Genomic DNA, 21,266 nt, shown 5'->3' with positions numbered 1-21,266 from the left:
TTTTTTAACATTTTTTCTTTTTACTTAGTACTTTCCTAAAATCAATTAGAGCATAAGTAATTAAGTTGATTTATCGAATACCCTATTTAAGCCTACTTTAGGATGGCTTTCTATTTTTGATATTAGTTGAAATTTAAACTAAAATCACAATTTTTGTAGAGTAACATTAGTATTGTCAAAGTTTTATTAAATATAAAAGCACTTATTGGATATGTAAAAAATAAAGCTTCTATAAAATAATAATAATAATAATAATAATATTTTCTTACTTTTCATATTAAGGTTTTTTCCTTTTTTTTTTTTTCTTTTTCCTCCCAAGTCATAAGCTTTTTAAAACAAAATTAGCCAAAAGGGTTTAGAAGCCTCCAAACTCCATCCCAATAAGGTCTAATTAAGCTTATATTTGCAACGATAATCAGGATTAGAGTAATTCCAAAAACTTGAACACTTACTATCCCATCTCCTTTCATCACCTGAACTTGAGAGAGCCAGTATCAAATATATCTAGACCACAGCATTATTATAGTTAATATTGTCACTGCTTTTCCCTTTGATTTCAAAGAAAAAAATTTGAAGTTTTCGTTTGATAGTCCAAGCTTTGCAGGAAAGTGAAAATGAGATACAGGAAAATTTGCAAGAACACAACACAAAGAACAGTTTGCAAGAAATAAGGCTCAAAATAATTCATTTCTTTTCGGAAAAGAACGCAGGAAGGGATGTGAAGAAAAATAATTGCATGATTGTAATGCTCAGTTGATAAAAGATTGATTGGGTTGCATCATAACCCACTTTAAGCATTTTTTTTATGGGGGTGATTGTCCAATAGATTATTCATTGTAATTGAAAGAATTGGCTGCCAAAGCCAACAAATGTAACTGCTAGAGAGATGGACAACTGAAGTGTTGTATTCCACTGAAAACCTCTGGGAACATCTAATGATTCCATTATTTTAAGCATGTCAAGTAGTAAATATAGCAACATCTTAACACAAACTTTTACATGTCCGTGGCAAGAGGACCAACAGTCCTCCCACCAAATTATATGTACTGCCAGCTCAAACTCTTCCTCTATATGCCCATTAGCTCCTACACTCTTGTGGTCCAATAAAACCCTAAGAAACATCCAATTCTCCACTTATGAATGTATCTACTAAACGCAGCTACATCTTAACAAAGTACATATATTATATGTATGTGTAGCAAGAGATTAACTTACCATCAGGCTCATGTAAATTATGTGTACTGACGGTTGCCCAAACTCTTCCTGCGTATGCTCATGAACTTGGCCACAAATTCTGCACCAAAGCACATGACAAACTTGTAAGATGACCAAAATGGTAACTACTCAAGTTAAAATTTCAGTCATGCATGGTTTTATGGGCCCTGGACACATCTATACTAAACAAATTCCAAGAACAACCATGCACTCCACCATAATCCACAGGGGAAATATTTTGCTTACTGAATGAACATGGGTGAAAAAGGAAAACTCTTTTCTTCTTTTGGTAGAGGCCTGTCAATGGTTTTCATCCATGCTTTGATTTGGATATGGCAGGGTGGCTTCACCCTGTGTTACAAAGAGATGAAATATCTTTGCTGCCAGAAAAAGGAATTAATCTCTATATCATTGAACCTACTAAAAACTATGAATATCCAGTTCATATTTTGGTTGCATTTAGCACCTTTGGTTACTTCTATTTAGACTTCTGTTTAGAAAAAGAACCCGTCTTGTCGTAAGTCATTTGTGCACCCTCACAATGTATATCATGTACTCTAACAATCATGAATGCCAAAAGGTTTAGAAAACATAAAAACCATAAAGATTCAGTTTAGTTTTGGTTAGGGGAGCCCTTCCTTTAATGCAAAAAGTTCAGAAAAAACAACATTCCTATGAAGTCAGAAATATTGAATCAACCTATGTGCAGATATATGGATGCATCTGGAATGGTGTAAACCGTGTAATGCATGCATATGTATCTTTTAAACAATAAGCTCTGTATGATGCTCTGTGTATTTTACCTTCTAATTTCAGTAAAGCACTTGTTCCTGCTGGAAGTCTCTTATCCTATACAAGTTGACCTTGAGTTACTTTCTCCTTGTCATAAAACCAAAATAACATAGAAGAAAGAATAGAACTTACATAATAAGCATGCCAATAATAAAGGTCCCTCTTTTGACTAGCATCAGTCCCTTTAAGAAATTGTTCAACAAGCTTCTGCACAATGTACACAGTACTATCAAAAGATAAGGTTTCAGGTAAATGTTGAAATAAAGCATTCCAATTGGTGCATCTGATGCATCACCTGAAGAATCAGTTTGGGGTGAACAAAATCCACAAGAAGCTTTTGAATTTTTCCCCGTAAATAAAACAATCTGAGTAAAACCAGAAATGTGAAATGTTAAGCCTTGAATATCATTCAAAGCAATTCTAAAATGTTAATTGAGAAAGAATTGATAAAATGCGAAACTTTTGCCAACTTATAAGGTTTTACACTATCAGAGTCATAGTTCAACTCTCACACAAACTCCGTGTTTCCAAAATCCTAGGTTTCCCTCATAACAAGTCCTGGCCTCCTCAACCTGGCTTGTTGCTCTCTCTTCCAGCTAATATTGCATTGCATAACTACTCACAGGAAAGAGCTTGTATGTTGTAAAAATTCTATAGAAGATAATCTCCTTAAAAAAAATCATAATTTAGAAAGCCTCCATAGATATTAATTGGTCATATACTGAAATGCCACTTTGTTCCACAAGACAAATAGGCTCTGCAGAAAATGGCCAGAAGTCCATTCTAGAGGGATCTTTCCATTCACAGAATCAAAGTGCATTAAAATTTTCCTCAAGTAAAGAACCCTATCAAGCCAACATGTTCTATACAAAATGTTTTGACACCTGTTTTGTTAACAGAAAAATCAAATACATAATGGAGCATCAACAACATACTTTCAACATATTTGGGCAGTGTCCTTATATTAGTAATGTGTTAAAAGTTATCTTCGGCTTGGGGAAAAAAAAATCTACCTGTTAGGTGATGGATCAACTAAGACTTCAGCAGCTAGTTCTACCAGGACCTCTTCCCATCCAAGTGGAATTGGTTGGTCATCAAGGAAAGGATAGCTGCATGATCACAACATCACTAATGAGTGGAACTATATTTCATTAGGAAGGTGTAAACTATGTATCTTTCTTTAAGTTCTTACTTGTGTGCTTTGCACGCTTCAAGAGCCATGATTGCTTTCCTCAGGTCCTGCTTTGATTTTGTGGCAATCTTAGCAGCAAAGCTCATGGGTAGGTCAAAGTCCTCCTTCCTTGCTATCTGAATAAGAACCTCCATAATCTGTTCCCAGTTTTTTTTGGTTTCAGGAGAGTCCCAAATGGCAAGAATGAGTCTTCGTCCCAAAAGACAAAATACGGAAACTTGTTTAAGCATGTTTATCTAATTATACCCATTCAGTTAGCTGGCACAATTACTGCTTGATCACCATTCATGGATTTCATACAGTACAAAATGATGCACATGCCATCAATCTAGTCAGCCCAACTGATGAGCCACACCTTGAAGTAATGTCCAATATATAAAATTGACTACAGAACCTATAGTAGTCCTTAAGATTTGAACCTAAATTTTAGTCTTGTACCAGAGTAACATTTTGACTGTCAGTTTTGCGACTGCTTCTGGAGTTTAGACATACGTCTTCAGAGCAATTTCAGAATAGATAGAAAACAATGCCAGAGAAAAGAAGCAGAATTGTGATGCTAAAATATGAACAATAATGACGTATAGTCTTTGAATATGACTTTTTGCTTGTCAAAAGAAATCCATGGAATGACTTACTAAATCCATCCAACAACATATTCACTTCAAAATTAATCTGCAATTGTTTATGCTTACTTCGTGAGTTACAGGAGCCTCAAGCTTAATAACTTTGCACCGGTTTTTCACTGATTCAAGGACATCTACATCATCTTCACAGCACATTATGAGTTGACAAGCATCTGTGTAGCAGTCCATGATCCATTTTATCAAGTACTGAATATTCTCTGCTGCTTTGTCAACCTCATAGAGAACTAATACTGAAATCAACAAGATGGAACCATGCTAAGTTCAAGGAATAATTCAAACTGATTTAGAGGTATTATAAGTATGTTCATAGAATAGGAACCTTTATAATCTGCCTTGAAATCAACATTGCTGACTTCGGGGGTGATTTCACAATTGCTTCTGATTTGTTTCACTATAGCCATCAATGCATGTCTAGCATATGGTTCCAAGTTAACATTAAGCTCCACATGATGAGCACTGGATGTTAAAGGTACCACTACTTGCATGGGCCTTTTTTCCTGTCAACAAAATAATAGGTGAGCCAATATTCAGTTTGAGAGATAAAGATGCAATTCAATTACTAATATTCACCATTTTGGAAACACCTCTTTCTTCTTCCATCACTTTTTATAAAACAGAAGATCACTAAATCTTTGATAAGATTAAAAAACAATTGGATAAATGCTATATTAGATAAAAATAATAATTGATTTTTCGTATTTCAAGTTCCAGCTTCCCAAGAAATCCACTCTGATAAAAATAGATTTAAAAAAATCAAATAGAACAATAATATTAACATGATTAGTAATAGATTCTACTGAGGCACCAATGATTTTTAATAGTATCTGGACATCGTTTCTCTCATGGTAGTTACCCAAGATGGAAGCACAATCTAATCAGTACAATATTCCAAGATCAAGATGTGTGGATTCCTTCATAACCAGGGGAGTTCAATTTTGGGCACTCCTCCTTTATGACAGTGTTGGTTACAAGTATATTTATGTGTATCAAGCACCGAGATCCATGTTGCAAACCAATATCTTAGCAGTCTTTTTAGAAACCTCTGTTGGGCAAGCTATTCAATCAGAAAATCTTAAAGGATCTATATGTTTCATTCCTACACAAAAAGTGCATAAAATCCACCATTTTGAGTCTTCATTTCAGACATGTTTTCATGTTGACACTGATACCTGTGTATGTGCCCTTTTCCAGTATGGATTTTTCAAAAAAATGCCACATATTTTTAAGATTATTAGGATTATAGTTGATTATGATAAAAGTTAATTACACAACCTAGCCATTGTTTCAAGTGGTAGAGATGGTCATGTGCACTAAACACCAATGGGAACAGGGGGATGTGTTTCAAGTAGAAGAGTCTAAAGGGACAAGAGGACGTCCAAAACAGACACCAATAGATATTACAGAAAAAAGAAAAAAAATTCCTTTCCTCCTAAGATGTCACTAGAGATATTATCCAAGATAAGGTGAAATTCCAAACAGGATTGGGGAAAGTGAAATGTAAATAGTCAGAATCTTCAGTCCAGTCTAGCAGATATTATTCTTTATGGATTGTATTGTCACAGCACAGTTCAAAAGGTTAATTTTCAGAACAGCAAGAATGCCAGGAAAGTTCTTGGAACATTTTTTTTATCGTGTTCTCAACAATTTCTTTTTTGGGGGGAAATTCTTAAAATCAATCATAGTCCAACATACCTGAACATGGAAAGATCTTAACTCATGAGAAATCTGCAAATGAAAAAAATTTAGTAAAGTCAGATTAGGCACCAAAAGGAGTGTCCAAAGGGAAAAATTATTCAATGTTATAGCAATTGATAACCAGGAGACATACATTCCAAGATGCATCACCATATATTTCACGCAAAAGAGCCATAGTTAGTGCTTTCTTCCCTGAACCAGAAGGTCCTTTGAAAAGAACATGTGGACAGATATCACTAGATACCTAAAATAAAATATATGAGTCAGAGATCATCAAAAAAGAAAAAAGAAAAGAAAATCATTGATGTCTAGGAAAAAGGATGGCTAATATGAGACAGTGTTATTGCAGTATGGACAATGCAATCAGGAAAAGGGGAAAGAAGAGGTTGCCAAATTTCAGCTTACGAGTTGCTTGAGAAGTTGAGCTTCTTGTTTGTGCAACGTGAAACCATTCAAGGAAGCAGGCCGATGCTTATCAGCCCAAAATTGTCTCAGGTTTTCCACCACAAGTGCCTTCTGAATAAATGATGTTTCATCAACGTCTCTCTTTTCAGGTGATTTTCTGGTTTTGCAAGGCCCCTTCCTCATGCAAGCAAACCAGGCATCTGAATGGCTCTTTCTTCTGTTGGCTGTAAATTTTTTCAAGCTCCCACTAGCATCACTCATCTTACTACTCTCCGTGCTGACTCTACCACTACTCTCTCTGCTTACAGCAGAGCTGGGAGCTGTTCCTGATAGAACAGTACTGGACAAATTCCCTTGAGTGTTCTGATAAAAAATATCATTGCCTCTGCTTCTTTGATTAGTGGCCAAATTTCTTTTGGTGATTGTATTGGGATTTGGGTTTGAGGGAAATCTGCTTTCAAAAACATTGTTTTTTTGCAATACATTCTTCTGCAAAGCCAAGGCTGTGTAATCATGGGAGAAAAAGATATCCCCAGGTAAATTGGAGTCCGTGCTGTCGAACTTCGAAAAATCACGGACTCCTCCTCTGGCGAGCCTTTCAGTAGCCACCATTACGTTGATTTCGCTGACTGAGGGACCTTTCTTGGGGGAAGATTCAATCTGTTTCCGAGCCGTGCTCTTTGCCAACGGTGAGGGGGTTCTTTCACTTCTTTGCTCCAGACGGCCATAGTTGATCTGTCTGTCCTTCTCTGCTGCTTTTGTTCTTGGGGCAGATGCTGATCTATGACTGGAGTTTGGCCTCTCACTCGTTCTACTAACTTCAGCAAGCTGTGAATCAGCTCCCTTCACCTCGGAACTCGTATGCTTATCATGCATTCTGTGATTTTGCTTTCTATTCGAACTCATAGTCTCAATTTCCAAAATTGCATTGTGCTCTTTTGCAAGTTTATATGGAGAAATATTTCTCCAACGCTCAGATTTCGATAGAGGACTAACATTCCTACGAATATTGGAACCCGCTTCACCTTTGTGTGGCTTGTATGGCGACTTACTGTGCCTCCTTCTAGTTGGGCTAGTTCCGGAAGCCTTGGTAGAAGAAGAGGCATCATATTCAATCTTGGAGGAGTGTCTCCGGCTGGGTATCATGGGACTGATCTTTGGCAACGGGTCGAAAGGAGTTCTGGGCAGTTCACTGCGCAAAGGTCCGTTAGTTTCATTGCGGTCACGCCACGGACTATCCTGCCAGTCAGTCTCCGTATCAGAAGGTTCGTAACCGCTCCGCCTTGACTTGGAAGGTGGGAAATGAGGCAGAGAGGTTCTGCCGTATCTGGTGGAATTCTCCATCACCAGAAGGAGCAGCAAGTCCAAACAGGCCTGAACGGAAATTCCACTCAGAAGCTACCTTAACTCGGAGATTCAAAAAGGCAGGGGATCCACGGCTTGGACTACAAGGAATTGGAGAAGCTAAGAAACGGAATCTTGAAGTCCATAGAGAATGGTAAGAAATGAGGATTCTGAAGAAACAGGGGAGGAGAAAGAGATGCTTAAATTTAAGAGAGCGATGGTTCCTAAGATGAAACATTGGAGAAGACGATGCGATGTGTGGGTTTGCTCCAGCGGATTTACAACTCTTCAACACCAACCATAAGTTTCCTGTTATTTCTAAGATACCTTTTGTCCTCTATATTACAAAAGCGTCCCCACTTTCCCCAATTTAATATCGTTTACAGTAGGGGAGACTGCGAGAATGTTTCCATATTTGAACAAAATAAGCAGTAGACTGCAGTGGTGCTGCCATATTATTGTACGGTTGTAAGTAAACCAGAAGTGGGTTATAAATTTACAAAAAAATTAGGACATGTTAACAGCATTTGACAGCCATTCAATCAAGGCACCATTGACAAGCTCCGGAACTTCATCATGCGGGCAGTGCCCTGCCTGTAGGTTTACAAGTGATGTATTTGGATAGAACTCTTTGATTCTGTTTGCCTTGGCAGGACCTACCCATGGATCTAAGTCACCCCAGAGCAACAACAGCGGGCAAGAGAGTTTGCTTAAGACACTGTTAAGGGTGTACTTGCTTTGATTCATCATGAACCGGGTCATTAATCTGTAGAAAACAGAGAGGACAGCATCATAAGCAAGGGAAGGGTATATAGCATTCAGTTTCACAGAGAAAGGAAGAAAACCCCACATGGCCTAACAAGTTTCTAAACCAAAGATTTATGCGACTTTTAAAGCCATGGAGCCCCTGTTCATACTGTGATAGAATGGAGGAACACATTCACATCCATACCTGTAATAGACTTCTCCAGCATTGGGGTCAGCTGCTGGCATTGTTATTGATTCCACAAGATAGTCATCCACATTGGAGGCATTTATATACACCTATATTGGGAAAACAAAATGTGTCCATCAGATGTTCATAGTAATGAAATTAATTGCAAATACTGGGTGGCAACTGGCAAACATCATGATTTCAAGAAACAAGATAGAGTAGAACTGTAGAATGTTATACTTGCAAAAGGATGGAAGATTAGAAATCATATCTCATCTTATAGAACCACAGTATTCACACATGGGTTATCCACAGTTATATTGGTTTCACCAAGGTTATCCTTAATTATACTAAATGCAACAGAAAAATAAAATAATGGAAAGAACTGCCCATGGATGAAGAAGGGACCTATTGGATTGTGGGTTTTTTGAAAAGTTTGGTCACCAAATATGCTCCTGATGCTTAAGACACTTAAATCAAGGATGGTTGTCTTTATCCATTCTGTAAATTATAGAAGTATGTTCATCTATGGGTTTAGGAGATGAGCACTAATCCCAAATATATAATACTGCTGACTCAGAGATAACCCTTAGTCTTCTTGAATTCCAAATTAAGCTTTAAAAGAAAGCCCAAGTTTTTAATTAGGGAGCAAATGACATACACTCTTTAAGACAGATTCAATTCGAGCTGGTTGCTTTGCTTGCCAGAACAAAAATCCAAGAACTATACGTTGGAAAATTTCCTTCAAAGGCTTCAGAAAGTAGGTTTGCAGGACTGTTTCTTCAGACTTGATGGTTTCACCCTTTATATCTCCAAACTGTCCTGCAGAATTCAATAGAGCAACTCCAACAACCTGCTCAGGCAACTCTGCTGCTGTAGCCAAAGCAGTAAATCCACCTAGACTGAAAAATAACCACAAGTCACATGGTCATTATTTTAAATGCCACCTCAAAAGAGAACTTGAATCTTGATCACTCAAGATGGTAAGAAAAAATCAACATGAAGAACCATTAAAAAGGAAAAAGAAAATAGGAAGTCAGCTTCCATATTGTGTAATAAATAAATAAAGAAAAGAAGACATTAACTAAATAAAAGCAATGAGAAGCCAGATATGATAATAGATAAAGTCCACATGTAATGATTTGCACCAAATTCAAGTGAGATAAAAACAAGCCTAACTACACAATATCTCTTTGTTAAATAGTTACACCCCCTACTCATGCCTCAGCATCTTTAAAAATTGGACATCCAGTTACATACACCAACAAAGATTCTGTTTACAAATTACACCTGTATGCACATGATTACAAATTGAACAGGGAATGATTACTTTATATCAAAGGACAGATTTCAATTTCTCTAGACTACGATTCAGGATGAGGAATTTCAAAGTTGAAATGTGGGACTTAAAAAGCGTCCAAACATATAGGCAGCCAGCATATAATGGTGCTAAGAATGAGAGGACATATATAAGACAAATACTTGAATGGAAGATTTTAAGGAATCCTCAAATTCACCTTTTACTAATTAAAAGAAAACCATGTAATTTCTAACTCATGGAAATTGTCATCATCCAAATTACTCGTTGTAGTAATTGTAGTAAAGAGGTAACTTGGCAGATGCGGCCAAAGTGAAGATACAACAGTTATTCTTGGTTCTTACCTGTTCCCGACTAAAATTGCTTGCTCTTTCACTATCTCTTTCAAGAAGTCCTCTACTTGATCCTTCCATACCATGGCATCATACTCAATAATCGCTTTATCACTCCACCCGAACCCTAGCAAGTCGATCGCATAAACCTTGTATCTTTTAGCCAATTCAGGAATGTTATACCTATGAGAAAATAAAGAACTTTGTCATACTTTGAGGCAAATAAAATCCATATATCATTCAATCAACAGGAAGATAAACCTAAAGCCTCTCTCACTACCATTTCGGTCTAGCTAAAAATACTAATCACATGATATAAGAAAGAATTTATTTCTCCATCTTCTGTCCATCCTGCTTAGGTGCTAACATAATTGATTGGATTGCAATCTCAAAAATGGCTACCTATAACATTATACACTGTAAAGATTGAATGAACTACTCCAATGAACTCTACTAATTCATGAAGCTCATGACAGGGAAGATGGGTATAAAATGATCAACCTCCAATGAAATGCGGAAGCACCAAATCCATGAATAAGAACAATCGGAAATCCTTCTCCTTGTTCTACATAATGTATTTTGTGACCTCGCCATGTCCAAAAATTATAACCCTCTGGCTTGAATGGTAATCTCTCCAGCCCTGAAGAAAAACAGAATTCAAACAAGTTCCATTTAAGTGAGCACATAACGTTATCTAATTTCATTCATGAAAGCATAGATTCCTCCAATAGTTATCTCAGGTTGCAACAGAAAAACCAAATAATGACCTTGAACAGGGTCAGTAATCACAGAAGAAGCCATGACTGAAACACCCGCAGCAACGATTCCTTTAAAGGCAAAACCCCTTCTGTTGGTTACACATTTGCATCTACTTCCTGAGAAAGATAAGAGGGCTTAACAAGTCACACAAAAAGGGGAAATTGAGTAGATGGATTGGGAAGAAAATTGCAGAAGTGAGAGAGCTTGGTAGCTTACTATCAGTGGGGTGGAAAGTAGTTGAGGGCGCAATGACAAGTCTGTTAGCATTGGGGTTGAACAAGTCGGTTGTGATTGAAGAAGAGCAAGACATTTGAGCTCTCAAAATTCTAAACCCTAAATTGCTTTGCAGAAGCAAGAGCTGCGAGATTTTTGTAAGGTTTATAGAACTATGGTGGGGTGTATGTTTGGAGTTGTGGCGAATTCTAGGCCCAGTGATGTTTGTTTTCGCCGTTGGTTCTGGTTTCTTTTCCAAATAAAATCTCCAAGCTGCCTATCTACTATCCATAGCTCGCGCGTGTGAAATGCCTTGAATACAACGCGTTTTTGTTTACTGAAAACAAAAAACTAATTTTCTTAGATTTGAAAACATGTTTTTAAGAACTTATTGTTATTTCTGAAAATTTATTTTAATTGATTGTATTTATTTTTAGGAACAGTTTTAAAAAATAATTATTTTCGTATACATGTTGTTTTTAAAAATAAAAATCCAATAAAAATTAATTTAAGTTGAATCAAAGCGTAGTTTGAGAATTAAAATGGCTATATAAGAGCATACAACCTGAACGGCAGCAAATCAAATCTAATCTGAGAAACCAGTTTGACAATTTGACAATTTGACAATTTGAATGTCCGAAATGGAAAGGGCAGACAGAGCAATGATGTCAACAGTGGAGATACTGTGAAGGCGCTCCCCGTCTTCAACAATTCTGTTGACGGTTGGGATCTCCACACAGCCATTGTCCGCATTGATCCACATTAAACCCATCTCACTCGGACCCTCAACACACTACTCTCCGCCATGGAGGCTTCATTCAGGATCTTCAATTCCTCGGCTCTCAATCGCCGCCACCTCTCCGCTTCACTTCTTAACAAATCTACTTCTCTCAAATTCCCTCCCACCCTTCACCGTCCTTCACTCTGTCGGAGGGTTTCGCCGTCTTCTCCGCTCTTCGTCGCTTTTCCCAACGTTGTTTCCATAAACCCCAAATGTTTCGCTCGCATTCGCGCTTCCTCATCGATCGGGCCTTTTCCGCCGTGCCCTTCTCCAAATTCTAATCCATTTGGGTTTCTTCTATCTCTCTCTCATTCTCACTCCTCTCCTCCGCTGGAGTTCGATTCCAATGAGAAGGTTCTGGAGTGGAATCGAGCTCCCGAGGGAGGCGTTAATGGCGGAAGTGTAAGGGATCGTGGTCCTGCCGTCACGGTGGTGTTGCTGGGTTGGCTTGGAGCGAAGCCGAAGCACTTGAGGAGGTACGTGGATTTGTATACTTCCAGGGGAATTCACGCCGTAACTTTCGTTGTTCCCGTGAGAGAGGTGCTCTGGATTGATTTGGGAAGGAGGGTTGAGAAACGGATCGCGGAGATGACTCAGGAGCTGGTTTCGTGGTTATCGGAAACGGAAAATGATGGTCGCGAGCGGCACTTGCTTTTTCACACCTTCAGCAATACCGGTTGGTTTGCGTAGGTTGATCCACCCATCTCTTCTTATCATTTCCTTCTCCATTACTGACTGTATTCCACCATGCTATGAAGTATAATGCTTAATTACACGATGGTTTCGGGGTAGTGATCATGTTGGTCGTTATTATGCCTGCAGTTATGGTGCAATTCTTGACCACTTGCAGGGTAGACCGGACCTAATGGAGAAGATCAAAGGATGTGTCGTTGATTCGGGAGGTGACCCGGAAATAAATCCTCAGGTTTTCCGTTTGTTACTTTCTATTTTGAAAATTGGGTTTTGACAAATATATCTTCCTTGATTATGTGTTTTAGTCATGCATCCCTTTTGAGCTTCTGCTTGTCAAGCAATTGGAGATATATTTGATTGCATTTCAAGAATTGAATCTGAAATGATTCAGTTCTATATGCTTTACCTTGCTGTGTTATTTATGTTGTAATCCTAATTGGTGGATTAATGTGTTTCTGGGTTTGCTTTATAGGATGTGTTTTTAAACTTTGATGTAAGACCATGTTTCGAATGCTGGGATAAAGAATGGGGAATAAGAAATCAATTCCATCTCCTATCCCTTACCGGTTGTTCGGGTTGTTTTTGAGAATGGGAATAAGAATAAAAAAATTCTTATGAAAACCAAATTCACACTCTCACTGTGCTTTGATTCCTGTCTTGTACATGATATCATGATTCCCATCCATTTCCTATTCTATTTCCTTTCATATTCCCACCTACTAGATGCATACAAACTGGAATAACAATTGTTGTCAACTTGTAATGATTATTGGGATTAAGGGATTGTAGTATATGCTATTTTTCTTTGAGCATAAGGAAAATGTGATCGTGATTCTGCTGCCCCTCCCTAATACTTGTCTTTGAATGTATACATGTTTGACTGGGATTGTTTTCCTTCTCTAAAACCCACAGCAATTATATGCAGAAGCCCATTCAAAGTAAACTTGGTTTAACTTCATTTCAACTAAGTTTGTGGTTGCATTTGTGGCTAATTGATTGTTACTGTTCCGGACTTTGTTGCTTTGCCATTTTGATTAACCATGAAATGTGGAGGATGGTATTTGATAAATTCTCTTTGACCCTGGTAGGTCTGGGCAGCTGGATTTTCTGCTGCACTGCTGAAAAAAAACAGCTCTTCAGCATACTCTTTAGTTGAAGTCACAGAAAGAAATGAATCCAAAAGCAAAGTAGATTCATCAAAGGTGCAAGAAAAGGAGCCTCTGATAATTGAAACCATGCTTTTGTCGGTATTAGAGTTCTTCTTCTCTGTTATTCTAAGGTTGCCTGATGTAAATCGGTGAGAAACTGTTAATGTTCTAATAAGAACTTGCTTCCCATTTCTTTGCTCCTTTAGATGATCAAGTTTATACACTGGCTGTTTCAGAAAATGGAAGTTAATAAAAAATTGTCAATGCTAACTGTAATTTCATGTTCGTTTTACAGGAGGTTAACAAAGATCATCTCCATCCTCTCAAAGAACCAGCCTCCCTGTTCACAACTTTACCTGTATAGCACAGCTGATAAAGTCATTCCATATCACTCAGTAGAAATGTTTATCAATGAGCAGATGAGGATGGGAAAAAAAGTGCGGTCCTTTAACTTTGGATTATCCCCCCATGTAGACCATTACAGGACTTTCCCAAATCTATATTCTTCAGAAATACATAATTTCTTGAAGGAGTGTTTGGCTGAAGTCAAGAAGATGTAAAACCTGCTTTTTGTGGGGCAATGGAAGCCCATTAATGGCAGCATTGGTAGAGAACAATATTTAAATCTTGATGCTCTTGTTATATCATTGTAGCTTCACTTTTCCCAATCTTTTTGGCATAGAGGATGTATTATCGTTCACTTTTCTCGAAGTTGAATCATAGTTCACTCTTGAATCGTGCCTATATGAGTATGTAACGATGATGGTGGAGGATGGTTGTTAGGAGGAAGCATTGATGATGATCTTAACATGAGTATTAGAAGGCGGCATTGATGACCATGGCACAATGGTTGTTAGCAGGCTGTTGGGGACTCGCCAATGGAGGGTGGTTGGTGGTTGGTTGTTAGCAGGACGATGATCGGTTTGGAGGTAGTTGTTTATGTTGGATGGGGCTTAGGGAAAATCAACTTGATGCGAAGTTTGCGCTTTGATCTGTGATGTTACCTCTCCCAAGCGGTGTAGCAACTTTCTTGGTAATGATTTTAGGAAAGATTTTATTCTAAAAAAAATAGATGTTTGAAAAAATTTTAAAAACATTTTTAAGTATTTTTTTGAAATAGATGTTTAACAAATTAAAAAAAAACATTTAAAAAAAATGTTTAAAATCATTTATGGTATTAGAAAAACCATTATCCCTTTTTTGGAAAAACACTTATTTTAAAAATATTTTTAGAATCCGTTTAATAGTGATGTTAGAAAATGTTTTTAAATTAAGTTTGATAGTAATTTTATGAAGTATTTTTAGTTTTTCTAATATTTAGAAAGTTTATCTTTTAAATATTAAAAATATTAAAAACATATCTTAATTTCTTTAATACTTTGAAATTTTTTATCAAGTGTTAAAAAAACAAGAATCTTTTTCTAAAACTATTATTAAATATTAAAAATATTATCCAATATACTATAAGAATTGTTTAACAATATTTCAAGAAAACACTTTTATGTTAAACAAAGTTTAAAAAACATTTTTAAAAATTGAAAATCACTTATAATGTTTTTTAAAAAAGGCATTTTCACTGGTGATTATATAAAAAACACATAAAATGGAAAATTTGACAAACTCATTTTAAATAAAATAGATTTAAAACTATTTTACACATGAAAAATATTATTATTTTTATTTCATTTCAAATATGTTTAAGTCCGTCCTAGACTTGGTCTCATTTTGCACTTATCTTAGGCACATTTGGTTAGTGTTTGTATGACCCATCTTCATCTAGGTTTTCAGGCCCAATTGGGAATCAGTTTCAGACTTCGGTCTACTTGCCCTTTAGGAAGAGACTGAACAGTAAATCCTGCCCCTTCGATTTTTGTTTGATCCTCACCACCCATTCAAACTATAAAACCGCATTTTTTTTCCCTTTTTTTTTTTTTTTTAATTTTTCTTGTCCGCCGTCACCCACTTGCAACGCTCTTCTTCACCCTTTATTCTTTCTTTTGATTTTTTGCTAGTTTTCTTTCCTCCAGCGTCAGCTCCTGGCCGCCCCTCCACCTCTCTCTCTCATTTCTCACTTCCTCACCATCACACCTCCCGTCGCCGCCTCTCAGTCCACCCTCAGCGTCCTCGTCGCTGCGTGGCGGTGAACGTGTGTAGAAAATCACCATCAATCATCAAAATGGGTGCACTTTGGGGTTGGACCGATCGGGCTCAATTCGATAAATGACAATACCCAAGCCCGGTACTTTCTATTGGCAATGAAAGATAAATAAACAGCTCCTTCAAAGTAAATATTTCAGTTTTCTTCTCTGCTTCATTTTTCTTGAATGATCATTTCTGGCAACAAGCCTTAGGGAAGGGCAGATTATAACATCTAAAGAATCTATAATATTACATATCCAATCGAGTGTGGTTTAATGACAAACTTGAATTGTTCTATCACCCATATCAATATACAAATTAGTTCAAGTAATACAGCTTTGCCATCTTCTAAATCTAACTGCCATTAAATTATTGTGGAACCTGATTCTCTCTCTCTCTTTCTGTCTATCTATCTATATATATAGTGCCCACTGGATCTATGCTATTCTCTAATGGAAGTCATTCGACCCGGAGTGGGAGTGAACCCCTCCTGGTTGGGATAGCCACAAAGGAGTCCCCAATCACTCTCTTTCTCTCTCTCAATCTTCAGACCCTTTTCTTGTTCCCCTCAAATCTCGGTCTCTCCCTACATCTCGCTGGCCCCTATCGCTCTCATCATCTTAGGTTAGTCAATCTCACTGACAGTAAAGGGCTTCGAAAATTCGTTAAGGCATATTGAACTTTGCTTCGATTATTCCTTTTTATCAATCTTTGATTTGGTTGCCGGGAAAGATGAAGAATGGAAGAGCAGATTAACGATTTTTTGTTTTATTTTTTCCTCCTTTTTCTATCTTTTGGTTTTTGGGGGTTTTGGTTACTGAAAAAATTGGGGATCTTTGTTTGGCCCTCTTGAAAGTAGAGGAAAGGAAGAGAATAAATTTGATTTTTTATTGCATTTTTCTTTTTTGATGTTTTGGTTGCTGAAGAAGTGGGGGATTTTTGTTTGGTTGCCCAGAAAGTGAGAGAAAAAAGATTTTTTTTTTAACTTCTTCATTTTTGTGTTATTTTGACTGCTGAGAAACTGGAAATTCTGTTTGGTTGCTGGACAAATGCAGGGAAGGAGGAGAAAAGATTTTGTTTTTTCTTTTAAATTTCAGGTTTTGTGTTGTTCTGGTTGCTGAGAAAGTGGAGGGAAATGCTGGAAGAGGATGAATTTTCCTGTTTTCCACTTTTTCCATATTATGATAGATTTGAATCATCAATTATCTTTCTATACGTCTTTGCACATGTGCTTCTGTGCTACAGGTTTCTGAACTAACTTTATACATGCACAGTTCTTGTTGTTTTACCCAATGGTTGTTTTTGAGACAATTTAGAAAGAGCAAATCATAGGAAGCCTCCTTAATTTTGTTGGTGTTTCTTTCATTTATTACTATGCCAGTGTTTGTGTGGAATTGACAGTTCTTACATGGTGGTCTATATTGATTATTAAGCATGGAAACATCTCGTTGGAGTTAGTGTCTGCATCTTGTTTTTAGGTTGTTTGAGCATCTTGCATTGTCTATGCTTTAGTGGTACAGAATGTGTCACAAGATGTTTGTTGAGCTGCATTTTATTTTTAACAGTCATCAAATGAACTTGAGGCTTTGAGATTGAAGTTGGTATGTGAATTTTCCACCTCAAGGACTTGTAAACAAGTTAACAGGATTTTAGTGAAAATAAAGAATAGTGCTATATCCTATGTTAACCAGCCTCCCATTTCTCAGTTTGTAACAATTTGGCATTCTTCTTGTTTAATTTTAATGCACATCGATATATTTGTAATGGCAAATTTGGTCCTCAACATAAGATGATATGCCAGCAACAAGCTCTGGTCAGGTGCTGAAAATTCAGGTGTAGGAGCCTGCTTTAGACAACAGTGTGGTGGTAGCCATACATCCTCAACCTTCTAAGTCAGTAATGTGTAGGATAATTAAGGAGTTTTGGCTCGGAGAACTGCAACATCATTGCTGAGGGAGGTCCAACTTGATCCTTGAATGGCCATCTCATGCCCTTGCAATTTGTCAGTTCCCAGGACTGAAAGTTACCATCTTCCTTTAGGCTGTGCACCCCAGTAAATAGGGGCTTGTTGGTGGGTTGCCAATGTATGTGGTTGTTTATCTGCAAGTTTATTTTCTGCTATTTCATGGTCAAAACTCTGACCTTGAGGTTGGGTCTTGCTTGTAAAAAATTGCTTGGTTCGGGACTTGCCTAGGTAAAAGATAATTTATACTGTGTGGGTTACTCCCAAAATTCTCCTTTTGTCACAATCCTCAATACCAAATAATGTCCATTTCAATTGGGCTGCAAAAACATTTCAGCTGTTGCCCACTTTTGTGTCCAAAATTAAGAGCCAAATCAGCCCGTTTTGGGCTTAACATGCAGTTTCTTGCTCTCCACTTTTTAGAGCCAAAAGCTGAACATAATAGAAGATACCTTATATGGATGTTCATCTTGGGTTGGTCAGGGGCGTTGAGTCAAAATTGTACAAATATATGCCCACCAACCGGTTGAAAGATCTTTGATTATATATCATCCTGCATCTTTTTAACATTTGTAAAATGCTAATATTCTAAATGTTGACTTCAACTTGCGTCCAGAGGAATGAAGTGGTTGGTGGGGCAGGTGAACTAGTCCAAGTTCAATGTATGTAACCATTTTCTTGGTTTCCTTTCCTGGTGAATGAAATGAAAATCCTGCCTGAAAGTCCCTAATGTTTCATTCTTTTTAATTTATATTTTTGTACCACAACCAGAGTTGTTGTCTCTAGATCTTATTTCACTAATGGCGGTTTCAAATTCGAAAGACTCCTTTGCTGATTCAAATCTCTCTCCACCAAATTCATATGGAGCTGTTGTTCTGGGCGGAACTTTTGATAGATTACACGACGGCCATCGCTTTTTTCTCAAGGTTCCTTCAGTTTGATTTCCCAGAAACCTTTGGATAACAGCGGAAAGCAAAATATTTAGTTTTTCTTCTCTCTTTCCCTTTCCCAGCAACCAAAAAATGGTGCTTTTCTGGTTCCTCTTTGATTCTCTTTAATGGTGGTGAAATGTTTGTTCTAGGCATCGGCTGAGCTTGCAAGGGATCGTATTGTCATTGGGGTTTGTGATGGACCGATGTTGAGTAAAAAACAGGTGAGATGCCAGACTTTTGCTGATATTATTGGATTACTTACCCATGTAATGAACTCTTGCATGCTACTGACTGGAAACTGGGTCTTTGGTTTAGCCATTTCATCGGAGAGGGTGTACAGGGATGTTTAGGTAGGCCGTTGCATACATGTGGTGTTTGTAAATATATCCCTATGAACTCCAACCTAGCCCCCATAAACTTTGGATGTTACTGCATTTTGACTCAGCAACTGTGGCATGTATTGAGCTTATTCAATCTTGATTTTATCCTATACTTGGAATTTACATCAATTCAATGTCTTATTATTTGGTCGTATATTTTCACTTTCAAAGATTTTGAATTATTCCTTACAAACTTTTCACTTGTTAATCTCCTAAAATGCGAAGTTACAATTTTTTTTTAATTGAATTTAAAGGAAATTTTTGTAATTTTGTTTCATGGAGGATGAATTTAGGATGACTCTTAATGGCCAGTTCTGGGTTAGCTCATCTTAAACACCTCCTTAAAAATGATCTCTCTGGAGGTCCTTCTGGAAAGCTGGTGGCAACTATTCATTTAAGAATTATGTCAATAACAATTTCTTGTAAACATTATGGAATAAACTCCTCTGATGGTTGGAGATTGTTTCACTGATCTTGAAACACCTTGCATCTCAACTGTAATGGTCATTAGAACTCATTTTCCCATGAATTTACATCTGAGCACACCCTAAGAATCAGCAATCCACTTACAAACAATTTTGCTTTACCAGTTTTAGCGGGTTTCCTTCTCTCATATCATACTCTGATTGTATTGTACTTTTGACAGTATTATACTTCTTTTTGTTCCATATACAGTCAAGATAGGTGCATTTCTATCAACTTGCTTTTTCTGTTGCAGTTTGCTGGTCTAATAGAACCGATTGAGAAAAGGATGCATAGTGTTGAAGAGTATATTAAGGTATAATATAGAATGTGCTGTGTTCTGTTTCTTCTTTCTAGTTTCAGTGTTTACATGTCATCCATTTCTAAAATGATACAAAATGGGTTTCATATGCCGAAGTACAAAAATGAGGGGCTGTATAGGCAGGTCTGCTGATTGTAGGTGAGATGGGAACTTTGAAGTACATCATGTGCTTCCCCACAGTTTGGTCTCATTATGTACTTTTCAGTCTAATTGCCTTCTGTCTCATGCCTAACTGTGGGGCATTCTTTCCTGGAAAGGATTGGAGGAAACACTGGTGTATTATATTTATGACAAAAGGTTGTTGAACTGAAAGTTCCCATACAAGTAAATTATAAATTGACCCAACACATGGATCATGAAACCCACAACCTCCTTTTGATCAGAAAGACTTCCAAGTTTGGATGCAATGTGGTACTAAAGGGCTTATGTCGTCACTTCAACAGCAGATTTTAGTGTAAAGTAAACTAGTTTCTTTCTCTTATTGTGGTAGTGACAATTTATCTTTTCTTTTTTTCCTGCAAATTTTTTCTCAGTCTATCAAACCAGAGCTAGTAGTGCAACTTGAACCGATTATTGACCCCTATGGTCCTTCAATCATTGATGAAAATTTGGAGGCTATTGTTGTCAGGTTTGCCACTAATCAATCTTCAATAACATGTTACTTTATGTTTTGGCTGCAAAGCACCCTTGTATATTCATTTTTGTTATTCTTCTTAGTTTATTAATTATATGACTATATGCAGCTTGTATTTATATTGGGAATCCATAAGTTGTCTAATGATTGGATAGTTGAACATTCTCTATCTTCCCTCTAATGCCTCCTCCATATCCCTTCCTGTTCCTGTAACTCTAAGAATGTGAACTTTTACCTATAGTTGTAATGACTTTTATGATTTGTGATGAAATTATAGAGTTAAACAAAAGACTTAGGAAAATATAATTGGTCAGTCTGAAGCATAATTCTTATTACTTGTTCCAAGCAAGTTTTGGCAGAGTTATTTTTTATTAACTAGTTTGGTTGCCATGCAGCAAGGAGACTTTACCTGGGGGACTATCAGTAAATAAGAAGAGAGCTGAGAAAGGGCTCTCACAACTAAAGGTTTGAGTTTCTGGTTTCTGTATACTTGATCCATTTGAAATTCCCAACTATCGTTATTTTAGGCATGTCGATTTCTTCATTAATTACTTGAGAAGATTGTCAAAAGTTTTGGTTTTTACTTGTTAGTAGCTTGTGTAGGTTGAAGTTGTTGATATCCTCCCTGAGGACGTGACAGGAGAAAAACTGAGTTCCACAGCATTGAGGAGACTTGAGGCTGAGAGCACGGTGGATAGCGTTTAGTTGAACAATGTTTGATGGAATAAAATAAAATTTAGAAGCAGCAAATTTGGGTCCCAACAGACAATTTGTATGTGTTATAAGGCAGAATTGAGGCAAGCTGTCAACTTTAGGAAGGATTAATTTTAATGGGCATTTGACTTATGTCATTTATGGATGTTTTATTTTTCACAGGCCTCCTAATTTTAATGTCAACATGGGAATGTAATCCCAATGACAGAAATATCAAATTTCATAAACCGCGAGTAAAGAAAGTTACCTGTTTCA

General features: G+C 37.0%; 4 protein-coding genes across 12 annotated transcripts; 2 read left to right on the top strand and 2 right to left on the bottom strand.

Moving 5' to 3' along the window:
* Positions 1-887: 887 nt before the first annotated feature.
* LOC100852980 (uncharacterized) lies at positions 888-7,449 on the bottom strand. Of its 5 annotated transcripts, none has more exons than XR_785677.3 (12): positions 5,944-7,449; positions 5,672-5,782; positions 5,536-5,568; positions 4,163-4,340; positions 3,892-4,073; positions 3,200-3,336; positions 3,021-3,116; positions 2,303-2,372; positions 2,140-2,214; positions 2,019-2,064; positions 1,462-1,566; positions 888-1,294 (listed from the first exon to the last, which is right to left on the bottom strand). XR_785677.3 is itself a non-coding variant. In XM_010650823.3 (12 exons), the coding sequence occupies exons 1-11, from the start codon at positions 7,285-7,287 to the stop codon at positions 1,233-1,235; spliced, it is 2,334 nt and encodes a 777-aa protein (XP_010649125.1). In that variant the 5' UTR covers positions 7,288-7,449; the 3' UTR covers positions 888-1,111; positions 1,216-1,232. The 5 variants fall into 5 exon arrangements, 3 of the variants coding, with proteins under 3 accessions (XP_010649125.1, XP_010649124.1, XP_059592407.1); XM_010650823.3 differs by lacking the exon at positions 1,462-1,566 and having other exon boundaries at positions 888-1,111; positions 1,216-1,294; XM_010650822.3 differs by lacking the exon at positions 1,462-1,566.
* A 252-nt stretch (positions 7,450-7,701) lies between these two features.
* On the bottom strand, positions 7,702-11,170 carry LOC100261647 (pheophytinase, chloroplastic). The gene is made up of 7 exons (XM_002266319.5): positions 10,847-11,170; positions 10,639-10,746; positions 10,373-10,511; positions 9,884-10,054; positions 8,883-9,123; positions 8,240-8,331; positions 7,702-8,053 (listed from the first exon to the last, which is right to left on the bottom strand). The coding sequence occupies exons 1-7, from the start codon at positions 10,938-10,940 to the stop codon at positions 7,795-7,797; spliced, it is 1,104 nt and encodes a 367-aa protein (XP_002266355.2). The 5' UTR covers positions 10,941-11,170; the 3' UTR covers positions 7,702-7,794.
* Positions 11,171-11,363: 193 nt separating this feature from the next.
* LOC100256387 (uncharacterized) lies at positions 11,364-14,200 on the top strand. The gene is made up of 4 exons (XM_010650824.3): positions 11,364-12,310; positions 12,447-12,549; positions 13,406-13,614; positions 13,761-14,200. The coding sequence occupies exons 1-4, from the start codon at positions 11,649-11,651 to the stop codon at positions 14,023-14,025; spliced, it is 1,239 nt and encodes a 412-aa protein (XP_010649126.1). The 5' UTR covers positions 11,364-11,648; the 3' UTR covers positions 14,026-14,200.
* A 988-nt stretch (positions 14,201-15,188) lies between these two features.
* LOC100244526 (phosphopantetheine adenylyltransferase) lies at positions 15,189-21,148 on the top strand. 5 transcript variants are annotated; one of them, XM_059736423.1, is made up of 9 exons: positions 15,223-15,749; positions 17,394-17,688; positions 18,184-18,229; positions 18,339-18,493; positions 18,649-18,720; positions 19,598-19,657; positions 20,197-20,291; positions 20,693-20,762; positions 20,901-21,148. In XM_059736423.1, exons 4-9 carry the CDS (start codon positions 18,368-18,370, stop codon positions 21,000-21,002), a joined length of 525 nt encoding a protein of 174 aa, XP_059592406.1. In that variant the 5' UTR covers positions 15,223-15,749; positions 17,394-17,688; positions 18,184-18,229; positions 18,339-18,367; the 3' UTR covers positions 21,003-21,148. The 5 variants fall into 5 exon arrangements, with proteins under 5 accessions (XP_010649133.1, XP_019075024.1, XP_059592406.1 ...); XM_010650831.3 differs by lacking the exon at positions 17,394-17,688 and having other exon boundaries at positions 15,189-15,704; XM_019219479.2 differs by lacking the exon at positions 17,394-17,688 and having other exon boundaries at positions 15,200-15,749.
* The last annotated feature ends 118 nt before the right edge of the window (positions 21,149-21,266 follow it).

This window comes from Vitis vinifera, chromosome 4 (assembly GCF_030704535.1).
Source record: "Vitis vinifera cultivar Pinot Noir 40024 chromosome 4, ASM3070453v1".
Lineage (NCBI taxonomy): Eukaryota > Viridiplantae > Streptophyta > Magnoliopsida > Vitales > Vitaceae > Vitis > Vitis vinifera.
Note: the sequence above shows the minus strand (reverse complement) of the source record. Positions and strands in the feature narration are given on the sequence as shown.